General features: G+C 37.6%; 1 protein-coding gene across 4 annotated transcripts in view; it reads right to left on the reverse strand.

Annotated features, from left to right (window-relative positions):
* The window catches only part of USP28 (ubiquitin specific peptidase 28), a 732,083-nt gene that overhangs the window by 107,599 nt on the left and 609,002 nt on the right, over window positions 1–15,482 (reverse strand). For all 4 annotated transcript variants that reach the window (XM_044081073.1, XM_044081072.1, XM_044081070.1 and 1 more), the window contains one exon: window positions 5,548–5,626. In XM_044081073.1, coding sequence (XP_043937008.1) covers window positions 5,548–5,626 — 79 coding nt within the window. The remainder of the gene's footprint in view (window positions 1–5,547; window positions 5,627–15,482) is intronic.

The following is a 15,482-nucleotide window of genomic DNA, read 5'->3' on the forward strand; positions in this document are numbered from 1 at the left end:
ACTTACTAACCGGACTTTCCATACAACGGCTGTAACTAGTCTGGTTGAAGAGGAATGTTACCCATATGGAGCTAGACCCAAGACTTAATTTTCTCATAAAAACTTATGCAGTAGCCGGAGCAACTAACAAAGGTACAAATCATAACAATTTTGCTACTCATGACATTTTAAATGTTCCAGGACAAAAATGATCAGCCGATAAGCGGTCTACTGACCGAATTGGTAAATCTGTAAACAGAGCAAGTAATTTTGAACAGTTTTCTGTAGGATATTCTTTTAAAGAATGTACAAGAAGCGTTGACAACAATGGGCTTGAACAGCCAGCATGTGACTCTTTAGAAGATTTTAATTATAAGTCATTGCAAATTGACAATGCTTATCTAAGTAAATTAATTGAACTGCAGATTGTCTCCAAGGGCTTACTCTTTTTTAAGACGCCCTTAGGGGTTTATGTGGACAAAGTTATGGTTAATGAGGTTTCTGGTTTATTTGACAGGTGTGGGTTTGATTTTATGAAGTTACTGATTAAGTACAATGACACTAGGATAAATTTATTGTTAAATGAAGTTGAAAAGTTCAATGTGGATATTAGGAACAATTTAATTTTTGCAGAATGGGGAGGCATTTTATAACAAACAGTTTGAAATTGTTGATAAAAAATGCATTAAATTATATTCAAAAAAGAGTAAGAAGATTGAGAGGGATGTTAACCAGTATAAAAACAAGCAAGTTTACCCTTGGGATAAATACACAGGTAGTAATACGGATTATGTGGGACACAATCGATGGTTAGGCAGTCACATTACACCTCAAATTTTCCATTTCAGAATCGGTGGGGGGGGGGGGGGGTATCATTACTGGGATATGTACCTGAAGGATTCAGGCCAGAAATACATTTTCAAAATCATTAGCACTATCAGTGGAAATTCGGGGAAGGGGGGGGGGGGGTTAAGACAAAACAAATTGATGTATCAACATTGGTAGTATTTGACAAGTACGTGCATTCTTACAATGGATTCCAAATATTAAGTTACACTAACCATCATACTAGTAAGGAACACTTTACATTGTTTAGTACCTTGACTGAGACCAAGTTGTATTTTAGAAAATTAAATTTGGCAATTCACTGCCCCACTTTTAACAAGGGTAGTCATTTGAGAAGGAAGAGTATTTTTAATCCCCCTTTGCATCCTATTTTGTCTGCAGTGAAGGATGCTGTTATTGAGGACCTTTACAAGTTACAGGCCAAACTTAATAGTAAGCAGTTTTGTTTTAATTTAACCAAGGAAGACCACACCCTTTTTCAGCAGTTAAGTAATGATAAATCAGTTAGGATAATGCAACTGGATAAAGGGGGAGGAATAGTTTTGTTTGACACCATTAAGTACTATCGTATTATGTTAGAAATTTTGGCAGATAATACATACTCACCCGTTTCTCTAAATGAAATCAATATAGCTGATCAAAGGGTTGATTCATATATAGAGGAGTACTTCATGGACAAGAATTAAAGAAATTTATGAATTTTCGAAGGTGAAAAAAAAAAAACAATTATGGCTACCATATTTGGGATTCCCAAGATAAAGGAATAGCGAATCCACCCTTTCGACCCATTGTATCTGGGAGCAGATCCAAAATGTACCCATTTGGAGTTGTACATAGATGGGTCAAACCCATTTATTCGAGGGTGGATCATTTGCTCATTGATTCTTGGGACTTTTTGGCCAGTTTAAAATTAGATATTTGGAGTAAGGATTTAGTTTTCCTGACTGTGGATATTGTTGATTTGTTTACTTATATTCCTAAGGATGTAGGTCTTGATACGTTTCATAACAGTATTATAAGGTATTCTGGTTTAGACAGCGATACCCTCATTACTGAATTTAGGAGTTTTGTTTTAGATAACAATTTTATATTTTTTGAAAGGGAATACTACAAACAAATTAGGGGTGTTGCCAAGGGTGCTTCGTGTGTCCCCATATCTGCAAACTTGGCGGTTTTAGAGTGGGAGAATTTACACTTTTTAACTGTCCTTTTAAGCATTGTATCCAGCTTTATTTAACGTTTTTGGACGACATATTTATTTTGTGGAAGAGGCCCTTGCAAGACATTAGGTGCTTTATTGAATATTTCAGCAGACCACTTCTTTTTTGGATTTTACATACCATAGTAGTACTGAGGGCATTAGGTTTTTGGATACTGTTATCAAACATACTGATATCGGTTTTAAATCCAATATTTACAGAAAACCCACTTTCAGCAACTCTTAAGAGTATTCAAGTTGTCAATCTCTTAAACAGAAAAAAAGTATAGTTAAAGGCCAGTTGATTAGAGCAGCTAGAATGACTTCTACCTATGAAAATGTCCTTAATGAGATGGACTTCACTGGCAATATGTTTTTACAGAGAGGTCCCCCACCCCCAGGTTGAGGAGGTTAAAGAATTGGTTATTTCACAATGGGGCCACTAGTACAAACTGCTTTCAGGTTGATGGTTTGGTAACTCATACGGAAGTAACGGATATTACTACATTTCAAAAGGCTATTTTACAATGCAGTACACATCTTGGTGAAGTGAAGGAAATTTTTAAAAAGAATTGGAATATTTTAAGGGGAACTCTGATGTCTTCCAACTTTTGGATTCTAATCAATCTTTCGTTTATAAAACTGGTTTTAATTTTAAGGCTATTTTTGAGAGATTTGAGAACAATAAATGTGGGAATGTAGCCAAGGGTAAGATAACTAAAATATGTGGGGTTTGTAAGCAATGCCCATACATTTTGGAAGTAGAGTCTTTGGTTCTGGATAATATCGGTAAAAGTAAGTTTTTTTTTCATAGGTGGTAACTGTTTCTCCAAAAGAGTGGTCTATTTGTCTTGACTGCTCAGCCTTTTATATGGGCAAGACGGACATGGCCCTACGATGTTGCACATACAAGCACTTATAGAGCATTAATAAAAATAGTGCAAACAATGCATTATATAAACATCTGACATCTAGCCCCACTTGTTCTGGTTTTCAGTTTGCAATTTTAGATCAGGTTTCCATTAACCTTAGGGGATGAAAAATACTGCTGAAGGAAAAGGAGACAAGGTGGCAATTAAAACTAATAGTTCTAAGTATAATTTTACTGGAACATACTTTTTTTTTTGTACAACTATTATGTACTTAATATAATAATATATAGTATAATAATAATCACATTAGCTTTTTAGAGCGTCTTTTTTGGGGTATACATACTACCATATTAATGTATGTACATTTTACTTAGCCCATTGTACTTTTATTAGTAAATTATTTACTTAACTGTTTAATTCATTTGGAGTATTTAAACCCGTGAGTGTCTAGAGGATGCCTTCTGATGATGTTCACTTCCAGTGGACAAAAGCACTTAATTTGTATTTAATAAAGCTATACACATTATTTTTGGCAGTCTGTTTAATTGGCAGTTCACGATACTTTGTCTTTGTTATTTAATGTATAAAAAGGAGGAATTTTATATATCCTATCTGCCTTTTTATGGGCAGCTAGTTAACTCAGGAAAACTGCAGGCAGTAACATACACGCTCTAAAATAGGAGGAAACTGGTTGAATCTGTGTAGGTTCTGGGAAATCCTTCTGTGACCACTCTTTGTATTTTCTGAGGGACCGAGAAACCTCAGTGTTCTCCCACTGAAAACACAGGAACATTCTAGCAATAATCTTAGAAACAGAGTTCTCCTCCATGTCTGAAACAAAATACGAGGAAAAAGCCCTGTAACCATTCCTGCAACTTCCTGTTCAGATTCAGAAGGTTGAAACTCTTCAAGAAAACAGGAATTCCTCTTTCTTTTAAAAGAACCTACTTTACCCCCTGAATTAAGCCCTGATCCAGACCAGAAAACTACTCCTATCCAAACAAAATTGAGGAGGAGTAGATACAGGTTTGATTTTCTATTTCTTTTTGGCAGGAAAACTGGGCCAACAGTGTTACTAATGGCACCATCTTCCATGGGATGGGCACAGCATTCTGACAAAACAGGGAAACCTTCTCTGTTCCATCTTCCAGAATCAACAAGAATGGCTTTCCCTTTTCCACGGAGGAGACTCCAACAGCTGCACAAGACATGGCTAACCCCAAGTCCATAGCGGCTGTAGATGCTACACCAGCGGGATACTGGGTAAAGGATGACTGGTTAGCGGTACAACAGATGGCCAACAGCAGAGTCACCCACCTGTTTCGGAGGCAAACTGCTAGCCTGCTTTGCTGGCAAAGGCTGTTTCCTTACTTTTTCCTTTCTGCGTCTGGAAGAAGGGCTATCCACGAGACCTGTAGTCTGTTCCAAGGTCAACCCGAAAATGGTGAGTCTTTCCTAGGAAGAGAAGCGACAATTGTTGGTAAACACTAAAAGTCCACAGAAGTTACTTTTTTGGACAGAAAGACCTTAAAAAGCACTTTAAAACACTATGTCAGCGCAACCAAAGTAAAATAAACACAATTACTCCACAGACAAAATTTCAAGTTACTTTACACCACTTTTAAACTGATAGAAAAAAACAAGCACTCTATTTAAAAGTATGTTACAGTCTCAAGATTGTCAGTTAAAACAAAACACTCATAGCTTTAAAATAGCTTTGCTGAAGTAATAAAACATCAACAAAGTTAAGAAAATGGAAGGTATTCTCCTAGAAGGAACTTCTGTGCAGCAAAGGAAAACAGAAGCCAACTGTGGATTCTTGAAAGCCTCAGGAGCATCCTGTTTGGTGACAGGAAAGCTCTAAATGGTTTGTACCCAAACTTGCCTTTTAGTCAACTCAGCTCGAGCTGCCTGACAGTTTGGATGTGTGGAAGTTGTCCTGACGCTGACCAGCAGTTATATCTTTGCAGGATATAACCCATATAATTAAGGCTACTGCAGCAGTGATCAATATGATGACCATCGTAAAAGATAATAATTTAATAACAACTATAACAATACTTGGCTTTTTAATACATGTTACATTGAGCAGTGCAGCAGTATTACTAGCTACAGTACTGCATCCAAACAAATGCCATGCTCTCAAGTGCTTAGCAGACAGGCAGCAATCTTGTCCAACCCAAGGAAGCCTAATGTGATTGCTGCAATGCTTATCCCAGGAAAAATACTTTAATTTTAGAAGAAAACATGAAAAAGATAGCAAAGTACTGAGAAAAAAATATGCATGTATACGTTTGCACAAGATGCAAAGTTCACAGTATGGGGCACAAATGTGGTCAGGGTATCAAGACAGACCTCTCCATTTTGTTTCAGAAAATAAATGATAGTCCCTTCGACACTTGTGTCAGTTATTACCATAACCACAGATTATGGATAAGGATGAGTGCAGCAGCTGAAATAGTCAATAAGCAGAGATGCCAGAGTTTAAAAAACCCAGTCTGTAAGCCCTTAACTCATCTGAAAAGCAAGCATCATCCTTGGAATTTTACTTTTGCAAATGGATAAAAACTTTACCTATTATTTTACATCGGCACTTGTAACACCTTTAAAATGCACCTTTACACTTTACACATGCAAGGTTTTCATTCTAACCTTGTACTCATCCATGTCCATATCTTCAGGCCCAATTTGCTTGAGTCTCGCTCGGGCAATCTTCATTATACTGATAGATCTGTAGAATATCAGTTTCAAAAACATATGAAAAGAGGCTAAAACAGAAATAAAATCAAATTGTATAACTGATTCTCTGTGCTGCTTCTATTCCTGCTTTTCACATGCAAACAGTTTTGAAGTGAATTGATTAGTCTAGTAAATACAATTACATTTTTTTCACAGTTTCATTATCTTGCGATAATGGTTCTCAACCTGGGCATCATAAATATATGCATCTTGATACTACAATTAAACATTTTAGACTTTGCTGAGATGAATGCATGAAAAGAACAGTACTAAATAGTGCCAAATACAGCTGATACATGTCAACAGCTAGTTTTCCGTCATTACTAGAGCGTCTTGTGAGAAATTCAATCAGTAAGCAAGTGACAGACACTATGAAACGACCCCTATTTTATTTTGGTGCATTCTTTACACCTGCTGCTTGCCAGTCATCAGCCCCCTCCCAGCTATTCAACCCATTTATTCCCTCACTACAGGGGGTAACATTCAGCCAAGAAGAGCCATTACGGAAGCCATCAATCCATAGGTATGAGAGTGAGTGGTGTGAAGAAGTACTTCGGCAGGGCTAGCCACTAAGCAGTGTAAACCTTGTCTCTAGAGGATTGTCACTGCTGAAGTGGCACCCTGACATCATGTGCAGAAATGGGAAAATGGGTTGTGGATGGGTGATTGGGTGGGTGGATGGATGGTGTAAAGGTATGACCATGCCATACCCCTTCAATCTTCCTCCTGCATTGCTTCTCCAGTGCTGGAGTCGTTAAATGAACTCTGGACACCTAAGTTACAGTTAGTACTCCATCCCTCTGCTCTAAGGAGCCCTGTAAGCCCTTTTGTCTTCAAAGATGAGGTACCTACAGTAAATAAACAGAATAAAATGGAGTACAACAGAAAGAAAACAGGTAATCCCAAACAGCCTTATAACTCTAGCAAAACAATTACAGCAATACAACGTGAGAGGATTATGCAAGATTCATATGAAACAATTTACTGCACAGATATTGGTTCTGATGGCAGACAAGGACCGCTTAAACCAGACAGTCTGCCTATTACCGTTTTGAAAAGCTGTAGGTCCTGATCCGTTGAATAGCTTAATCCTTACACTCCATACCCTCAAACACCATATCAAGATGGCCTTAAATTTATCCCCTACATTCCTGAATACTATCACTGTTAAAAACCATACCACCTTTCCTTCAGGAAGTCTGCTTTAATCTACCACGACAATCCTACCTGAGAAAATTATTTATGTGCATCTCTTTTACCACCGTTATCTTCACTCTGCAATACTGTATCTCCCGCATTTCTGAAATGCAATATCCACTTCAACTTTAAGGCTTTGCATGAAGAGCCCGAAACTTAATAGTCCCACCCCACTTCAATTCCATAATAATGCATGTTAAGTTTTAGTTTCTCTTCATACAGCTTTTGACAAAGACCATACAGTCTTTACCAGGAGCACTTTATAAGCTCAAAATATTGAAATGTCAAATTTCAGAATCTCGAGCTCAAGCTCAGGATCGGAAAATTGCAACCCCAGAAGTAAAGAAATTCAAAATCTCGAATGCCAGAGATTTTGAAATAGCGGTTCTGGCGTTGCGTTGTGTTCAAAGATTCAGGTAAATGTTTATGTTTAAGGGTGTTGGATAGGGGCTGTAGTGTGTGTTGTTACTGTGGTGTGTGTGTGCGAGAGGAATGTAGTTTGTGTGGTGGTGCGTTTTGTGTGTATGTAGTGCGACCTTGGAGTTAGAATATTTATTTAAGTAGGGGTGTGTGGAGGGTGCAGGGGGGCTTACCCCCTGCATATCATAAGGGTTGTGTGCGTGTGTGTGTGTGTTGTATTGGAGTTTGAAAGTGTTGGGAGTTTGAATTTCGTAGTTTTGGAATTTAGGGTTTTGTGTTTTCGGATTTTCCACTTTATGGGCTCAAGATTCTGAAATTCGAGATTTCAGAATTTTGAGCTTATAAAGTGAATCCGTGTTTACCACCCTCTGAACTTGTTTCTATGTCTTTACAAACAGTTATGCAACTACCTCAGTCATCTTTGAGAGGGCCCTCTGTAGTGGTTAACCATTTGGGTAATTCCTTCAGAACCTGTATCAGTATCCAGTTTTGAGCTGAAACTCTTACGAAAATGGTGCTTACACTGTGGGAGGCCTTTGAGCTAGGGTTAAAACAGACCTCAGAACTCACAATGTGAGATCCCACCCCACCACCACGCACACATCTGAATATGGTGAAAATGCATGCAAGTAAAGAAAAATATAAAAGAGTTTTAACAACAACTTGCTAGATATTGTCCAATAAAACATGATGCCCCCACCCAAACAAAGGAGAACAGAGGGTCAAGTCACCTACTTCACAATGTCCTCTCTCTGGTTGACCAATTCAATGTAACAGAGACACGCAACACTTTCGGACTCATATCAACAGAAGGGGTTCAATCCTTTGCTGCACAAACAGAATCACAGTCCTTAGTTATAGGAAAAAGATGAGCAACTGATTCTTAAAGGCGTTTCATGTATTCTGGACAGGTATCCAAAACAAATTCCCTGACTATTTAGGAATGGAGTCATCAACAATACTTTATTTTACATTTGCTGACCGGCTAGTCTAACTGGATACATGTCCATTTTCAGTACAGGCCCGGGGAAATAAGCTCCAAAAACACACAATTACAAAATGTTGGTACAGTACAATATTATAACAGATGATATTAGTAAAATACCTTACTATTTAACAATCTTTTTTTTTTGTTAATATATATATATATATATATATATATATATATATATATATATATGTGTGTGTGCGGTTTCTATATACATTAGCTTAAATTACAATAAGAGTAGAAATGGGTGGAAGAGTGAGAAAATCCATCTCTAGAATGGCAGAATAATCTAGCACCTCAGGAAATGGGAATGGCAGTACAACTCTAACATCTGCAGGAGACCTGAAAAGAAAACACTGGGTTTGCAGCTACAGGTCCTACACCAATTGCTACAGCACCCACAGAGATGTATGAGGAAGAGGGACAGTGAGCAACGTCACTACCATCAAACTCACGAGGCTACAAAGAGCACATGACGCAAAGCTTTTCTAAAGAAACCTCTGGGAAAGAATTCACTATCTCCTTGGAATGTGATGGTGAAAAACAAGTAGTAGTGAATGGAATCCACTAAAAATAAATGCATTAAGGGTCTCTATACAAGGATGATTATCGCCTCCAAAAGTGACAGCAACAGCAACTATGGCAGAGACTATATCAAGGCCACTGGCAAGGAATCCTGAATGTCAACCACTCATTCAGGTATATTAGTAGCTAGAGGCCATCATGCTTTTATAAGCTCTGCCATAAAGTAGTGGAAAATCTTGAGGCACAGGAAAGGCCAAACATCACCACCTTGTACTGAAAAGTGAAGTGATCATAAGGCAAAACAAAGAAATACTTTTTTCCAAAGCAGGCATCCCTAGTGCACAAAAAATCTGCATCAAGGAACTCTGAGGTAGCAGCAGCAGTAACATCATGAGACAATCAAGGGTAACCCATGTTGAAACTACATACAAGGATGACTTGGTAAAAATTGGTGAAATTCAGAGTTCCATGCCCCCTGGTTTTTGGGACAAAGTAAATATCAGACTAAACCCCTTGCCTCCATTCTCTGTGAGGACCGCATCAAAGTCAATTTCCAAAAGGTGAACTGAGATTGTGCCACCAAATCCTCCAAGACAGTTCGGCTGGCCAGACAGACACTGAAATACGAACCTAAAAGCTCTACTACGTGGTGTTTCTCAGTGGCGTCCGGATGACCATTATTCAAGATGGGGTAAACACAAGGAAAACCTGCCCCTCATGTGCAGGCTGAGCTAGGTCTACTGTAGGGCTGTCTGGTAAATCAGACTCCTGGATAACTTCATGGGCAATGCTTGGGCCAATATACTTAACAAAGACCCTTCTCCTTTGAAGGCTTAGTCTGGTCTGCAACAGGAAGACAAGGCAGAGGATTGGCTTTACACATTTCTCAAGGATTTACAACACATTTTGACCTCTTTTGAAGGATCTCCATGATTTCATAGTTGAGACTTCTAAAAAAGGATCACTCCCTGGAAGTGGGCATTCAGATTATTATGGTGGAAGCTCACACAGTGCAGCTTGCAGATACCTCATCACAAAGTATGAAAAGGCAGTGGTGTCACCTCAGGGTTCAATGCTGGGAATTGCCCATTTTTGTCCATATTTACTTCTCAGCTCTCCGATCAGACAGCCAAGACCACTGGCTAACCAAAATTTGCAAATAACTGCAAACTGGGGGGGGGTGTTGCTAAGTTATCCTACAACATCTAAATACTCAAGAATAAATGTTCCCTAGTAAATTCTTGGTGCTCTAAAAATGTGTTCAAAATAAATGGTAAAAACTGCAGTATCACCAATTTTGGTAGACACTCTCTCCCCTCATCACATAGTACAGACTGAACACTACTGCAAAACAAAATGTAGCCAGGGACTTTACTTGGGTTGATATTTCCCTCTCTTTTGACGATCATGTGATAACGGCTCTTTGGAAATCCATTTATTTAGATTAGTTAATTGCCAACAGAATATCAAGGTCTAAAGAAGTAATCAACTCTCTTGTACTCGGCATTAATAAATTCAATTAAAGAACAAAATGCCCCTCCCTTTAGGATGCATCTCACTAAACATATCAAACAATCAGACAGACACCAAATATTCTTAACCAAAAGATCACAAGCCTCAAGTCCCCTACACAGAGGATGGAAGTGTTATCCTTTTATTCAGCATCTTATAGACTTTTGAGGAGACATCTCAGTCTCACTTACCATGCCATGAGGGACCGGATTTGTCCTGGACCTCCAGTTTCTACTCAAGTCCAATATCTCCACAATACTAAATATTCACAACCAGATAAATAAAACATAATGGTGGTATGGCAGATTTATATCCCAGAGCCCCAAACCCCTGGAATAAACGTCTCCTACAATTTAAGCAAATCAACTCACCAGCTTCCTTTAAATAAATATCTAGATGACTAGCTTGATCTCCAAAAATGCACTCTGGGACTGACTGGTACAGTCCTCCTGGAGGAAAATGTGGCCTGAGGGAGGGTACTATCAAATTGTGAATGGTCATAAGACTCAAAGGCCTTGGAATATTTAAACATCTATGAAAAGATGACATTCATGTTGTCCCACATAAGATGGTACCCTGTGGTGCAGCCTCTCCCAAACCAACATTGGTAGATGCATAGCAGGGAAGGAGAAAAACCCAAGGATAATGACACACACAAACTCTTCTTCACATACTTCCGGATGTACAAGTTAGGAGATTTCGACGGCTTAAGCAAAAAAATTTTCTCTGAAATGAACTAAGGCAGGTGAGGGAAAGGTTAAGTACTTGGAGTTCAAAAGTGGCAGAAAAGTAAACTGTTGTTAAACCTGTCTGAAGATTTTTGGGGGTATGACATCATTCAGTGAATTAGAAATAGCGGAGAATAATTAATGAACTGGCATTTCATAGAATCTGAAAATGCACTAAAATAAAATAACTTCTGGACAAGCATCCACCCTCCCCCCATGTGGAGTGCCATGTCTCTCACACTTGTCATAATTCAGACAGCCTCAATGAAAAAAAACTGTCTCCGCTGAAGCTTTGCAACCTCAGGGTTGTAATATTTAAACAGTGGATACAGACACTGCAAGAATGTTTGTCCACTAGAAAAATAGTCAGGTTATTTTGTTTCACTACAGTTTTCTCATCTGACAAAATATGGATTTGATGGGTCTAATATGTCATTCACCTGATGCCTATCTTACTGACAATACAGTCCAATTGCACCACAAGAATGCTGTAGTAGGGCATGGTATATAGGAAAATCCAAAGGACATTACCAGTTACTGAAAGTGCACCTATGCCTAGGCAAAGAAAACTCTGGGGTTATGTTCCCTTTCCTCCAAACTGGTACAATCCCAGAGATGTTACATTTACAGACTAAGGGTGCGGACCAAAAACCCCATACTGGAGGTGCATCCCACTTGCAAAATACATTTGTTCTTCTAACTGCAACAAGTATCTATCCCACAAATATTTATCTCACAGCAATCTATCAGGTGATGGTACAGTTGGCCAAAGTAAGACAGACATGGTATGTTCGGCATCATTAAAATGACACACACTCAGTCTGGTACTTTGCATGTTATGGTTGATCAAGCTGTTATGTAGCAGACTCTGGATTCTGACCAGCAGAACAGTAAGACGGCAGGGCCTATAAGGAGAAACTTACCTAGAGTGGATGCTACTATATATGCAAGGGTGTGAATGCTGCTGCAACTCTGTGGGTAGTGAAGTGCACAAGCTTTGGCCTTTGCCTGCTCACATGCTATCTTACCATGGCTCTCCCAGACAGATGCCTTGGTTTATGCGAGTTTACAGCAAGTCCAAGGACTGGGAATCCTTAACAGCAACAGCCCTCAAGCTTCTAGTGATGGTGCCTGTGACATGACACAAATCAGTGTCATGTACTGCAGCAAAGAAAAACAGATCCTCTTTGGTGACTATAACAGGAGTTCTAATGGGCACACTTGGAACGTTTGTACTTCTTGTGTACCAAATGTGGGACCTTGCCAACAATACACAGTACAGTAAGATTTAAATATTGTTAATATCTAGAAACACCTAGGAATTTTGAGACAGAGTGCTCCTCTTGTCCTTGTGACATGCATGCTACACTGTGGGCTAAGGGGGCAGCAATTCTAATAACACAGGAGATACAGCTCAAATGAAATAAAAAAAAAAACAAAACAAAAAAAAAAACACTGAAATAGCACCAGAATGATTACTCAAAATCAAGACCTTGCTTTCTCATTGGAAGTTTCTTATTTTTAGTACCCTACACTTCTACAAAGACCCATATACTCCTACTGACCAAATATGAATGTCCTACAGAAGGCCAAAAGCTGAGCAAATGGGAAGTAAGCCTCATCATACTTTGTGGATGGGGTAATTCCCCTTTTGGCCTATCTCCAGTTTGAGTCTCACAGCACTGCCAAACAAGGAGAGCCTACAATGAGCTTATGCAGAGACAGACAGACAGACACACACCTATAGGATTGTGTATATTTATATACATATACACATATTGTGTGTGTATACACACACACACACATACAGGATGTGAGTGTATATATATATATATATGTATATATATATATATATATATATATATATATATATATATATATATATATATATCTATATCTATATATATACACACACATATAGATATATATATATATATATATATATATATATACACACACACATACACATGTATTGTGTGTGTGTATATACACACACACACACACACACACACACACAGTGGATATAAAAAGTTTATACACCCCTATTAAAATGCCAGGTTTTTGTGATATAAAAAATGAGACCACAATAAATTATTTAAAAACTTTTCCCACCTACAACTTGTACAATTCACTTGAAAACTCACAAAAACGAGGAGCAAAGCAAGCAAAAACTTCCACAATCACCAAAGTTTGCTCAAATGAGATGGAGAGGCCACAAGAAGCATAAAAAGACGTTTAATACAGAAAGCAGTCCAGTTAAATACACAGCCACAGTAAAACACCAATGTTAAATGCAAATACTTAAAATATGCAGTTTTCGTTCATGATTTGAACTTCCGCAGACAAACAGCTATTCCATACAAAAACCTAGTTTAAATACAAACACATGCCCTATCAAAGGCTCTAAAATTACCATAACTAATTACATTAAAGCCATTAACTCATTACTGTCCATTATAACAAACATATTAAAATATGTAAAACCATATGGAACATGCTATTATAATGAAAATAAGTAATGGTTAAAACCTGTAAAAGACATAGGTTAATATGTATATTGTATTATAAATATAAAAACCACAGAGATATAACAATAATAAAGCAAAGCTTATCCTAATGTGAACATAAAAAGGAAAATAAATATTATTCGATGGATGCATAATAAATTAAATAAAATACCTTATTATTCTTGTACTACATAGAGACCATATGAAATCAAAGTCTAGCAGCCCTCATTTTTAATACAAGGGCTAGGGAGACTTGGTCATTAAGACCTGGTGGTGTACATGCCTCCAGCACTAGTTGCCAGAATAATTCTTTAAATTCAAATTTTGTCTCCCACTGCCCCCCTCTAATATCCAATGGCATTTCCTCTAGGACAAAGGTAAAACTGGCATTTATACAAGTGGCGGTATGTTTATACAGAGCATTCTGTGGATCATTCCTACGGATATCATATGTATTGCTCATATATTCTTAAGCATTCATTCTGTCTTCCCGACGTAGAATGAAGGACAGCATTTACATTCAGCCAAATATATAACCCCCTTACTTTCACAATTCGAAAAACTTTTTCCATACAGGAATCTATCTCTGCTCCTGAGGTAGGTTTTCTCTCCATTTTTAATATATACACATTGGGGGCACCTACCACATTTATATGTGCCTATTTTTCTATTTGTATTTCCCCTGTTTTTCTGAGAGTCATTTTCTAAAATATTTTTCATATTCTTATCCTTTCTATATGTAAAAATCAATGGTTGCTTAAAAATATTCTCCAGATTAGATAACTCTGCAAATATATTCCAATATTTTGTAATAACTTTCCTAATGAGGGCTGTCTCACTATTAAAATTCAGAATAAATGAACTTTCATTTTCTTGAAACATTTCTGTCTCAACTGCTTGATGCCCACTATGTACTCCAGTCCTAATATCAGGCTACATCTTGAATTCCTCTCTTCCCTAACTTCCATGATTACTTCATCAATTTATGTGGATGGGTAATGTCTATCCAAAAACAAATTATGTAGAACTTCACATTCTTCTAAAAATTTCATATCTTCAGATACCATTCTGGAATTGTGAACAAAATTACCTTTTACAATAGCTCTTTTTTGCTTATATGGATGGGCACTAGTAAAATAGAGATACGAGTTGGAAAATGTATTCTTTATAAAAATAGAAGTAAATCTATTATTAGTGTCATCTTTATGTATAGTGACATTTAATAAATTTACTTCTTCTGTAGGTATATTATAAGTAAACATTAAAAAGTTTGTGGTAATATTAATATATTCCAGTAACTCATTCAACTTCTCCTTTGTGTCCAGCCAAAAGATACATAAATCATCTAGGTAATCTTTTGTATAGGCACCAACATTTACTATAGGGGGAAGTTACTAATATATTTCTTTTCACATGTTTTCAAAACAAGGTTAGCATAACTGGGGGCACAACCTGCCCCCATAGCTAGTCCCTTGACATGCTTATAAAACTCCCCCTCAAAATGTATAAAGTTGTTATCAAGAACCATGTCTATCATTTCCATAGCTACTCGAAGATCTCTATTTGTAAACTTGTTACTATCTAGTACAGCCTCTTCCATCCAGTCTATTCCTATCTGGTGGGGTATCACAGAGAACAAGTCCACTATATCAACAGTGACAAAAATAATATTTGTGTTATAATCCTTTTGTTCTACAGGTTTGAAAAAAATCCCATGAAGCCTTCAGAATATCCTCCTGCCTCATCCATATAGTTTTTAACTTAGAATCTACGTATTTAGCCATGGCGTGAGTCTTAGAGAGCCATTGGCTGCAACAATAGGTCTAAGGGGGGGGCTATCCAGATTGTTGTGGACTTCAGGTATTCTAAAGATGGAAGGGGTGATTGTTTATGTAAGGACAGAAAAACCTATGTAGAGTCTATTAACTCATCATATAATAGTTCTCTCAAGCCTAAATCAATTTTCGAATA

Source organism: Protopterus annectens, chromosome 8.part0, assembly GCF_019279795.1.
Source record: "Protopterus annectens isolate FY-2018-M chromosome 8.part0, PAN1.0, whole genome shotgun sequence".
Lineage (NCBI taxonomy): Eukaryota > Metazoa > Chordata > Ceratodontiformes > Protopteridae > Protopterus > Protopterus annectens.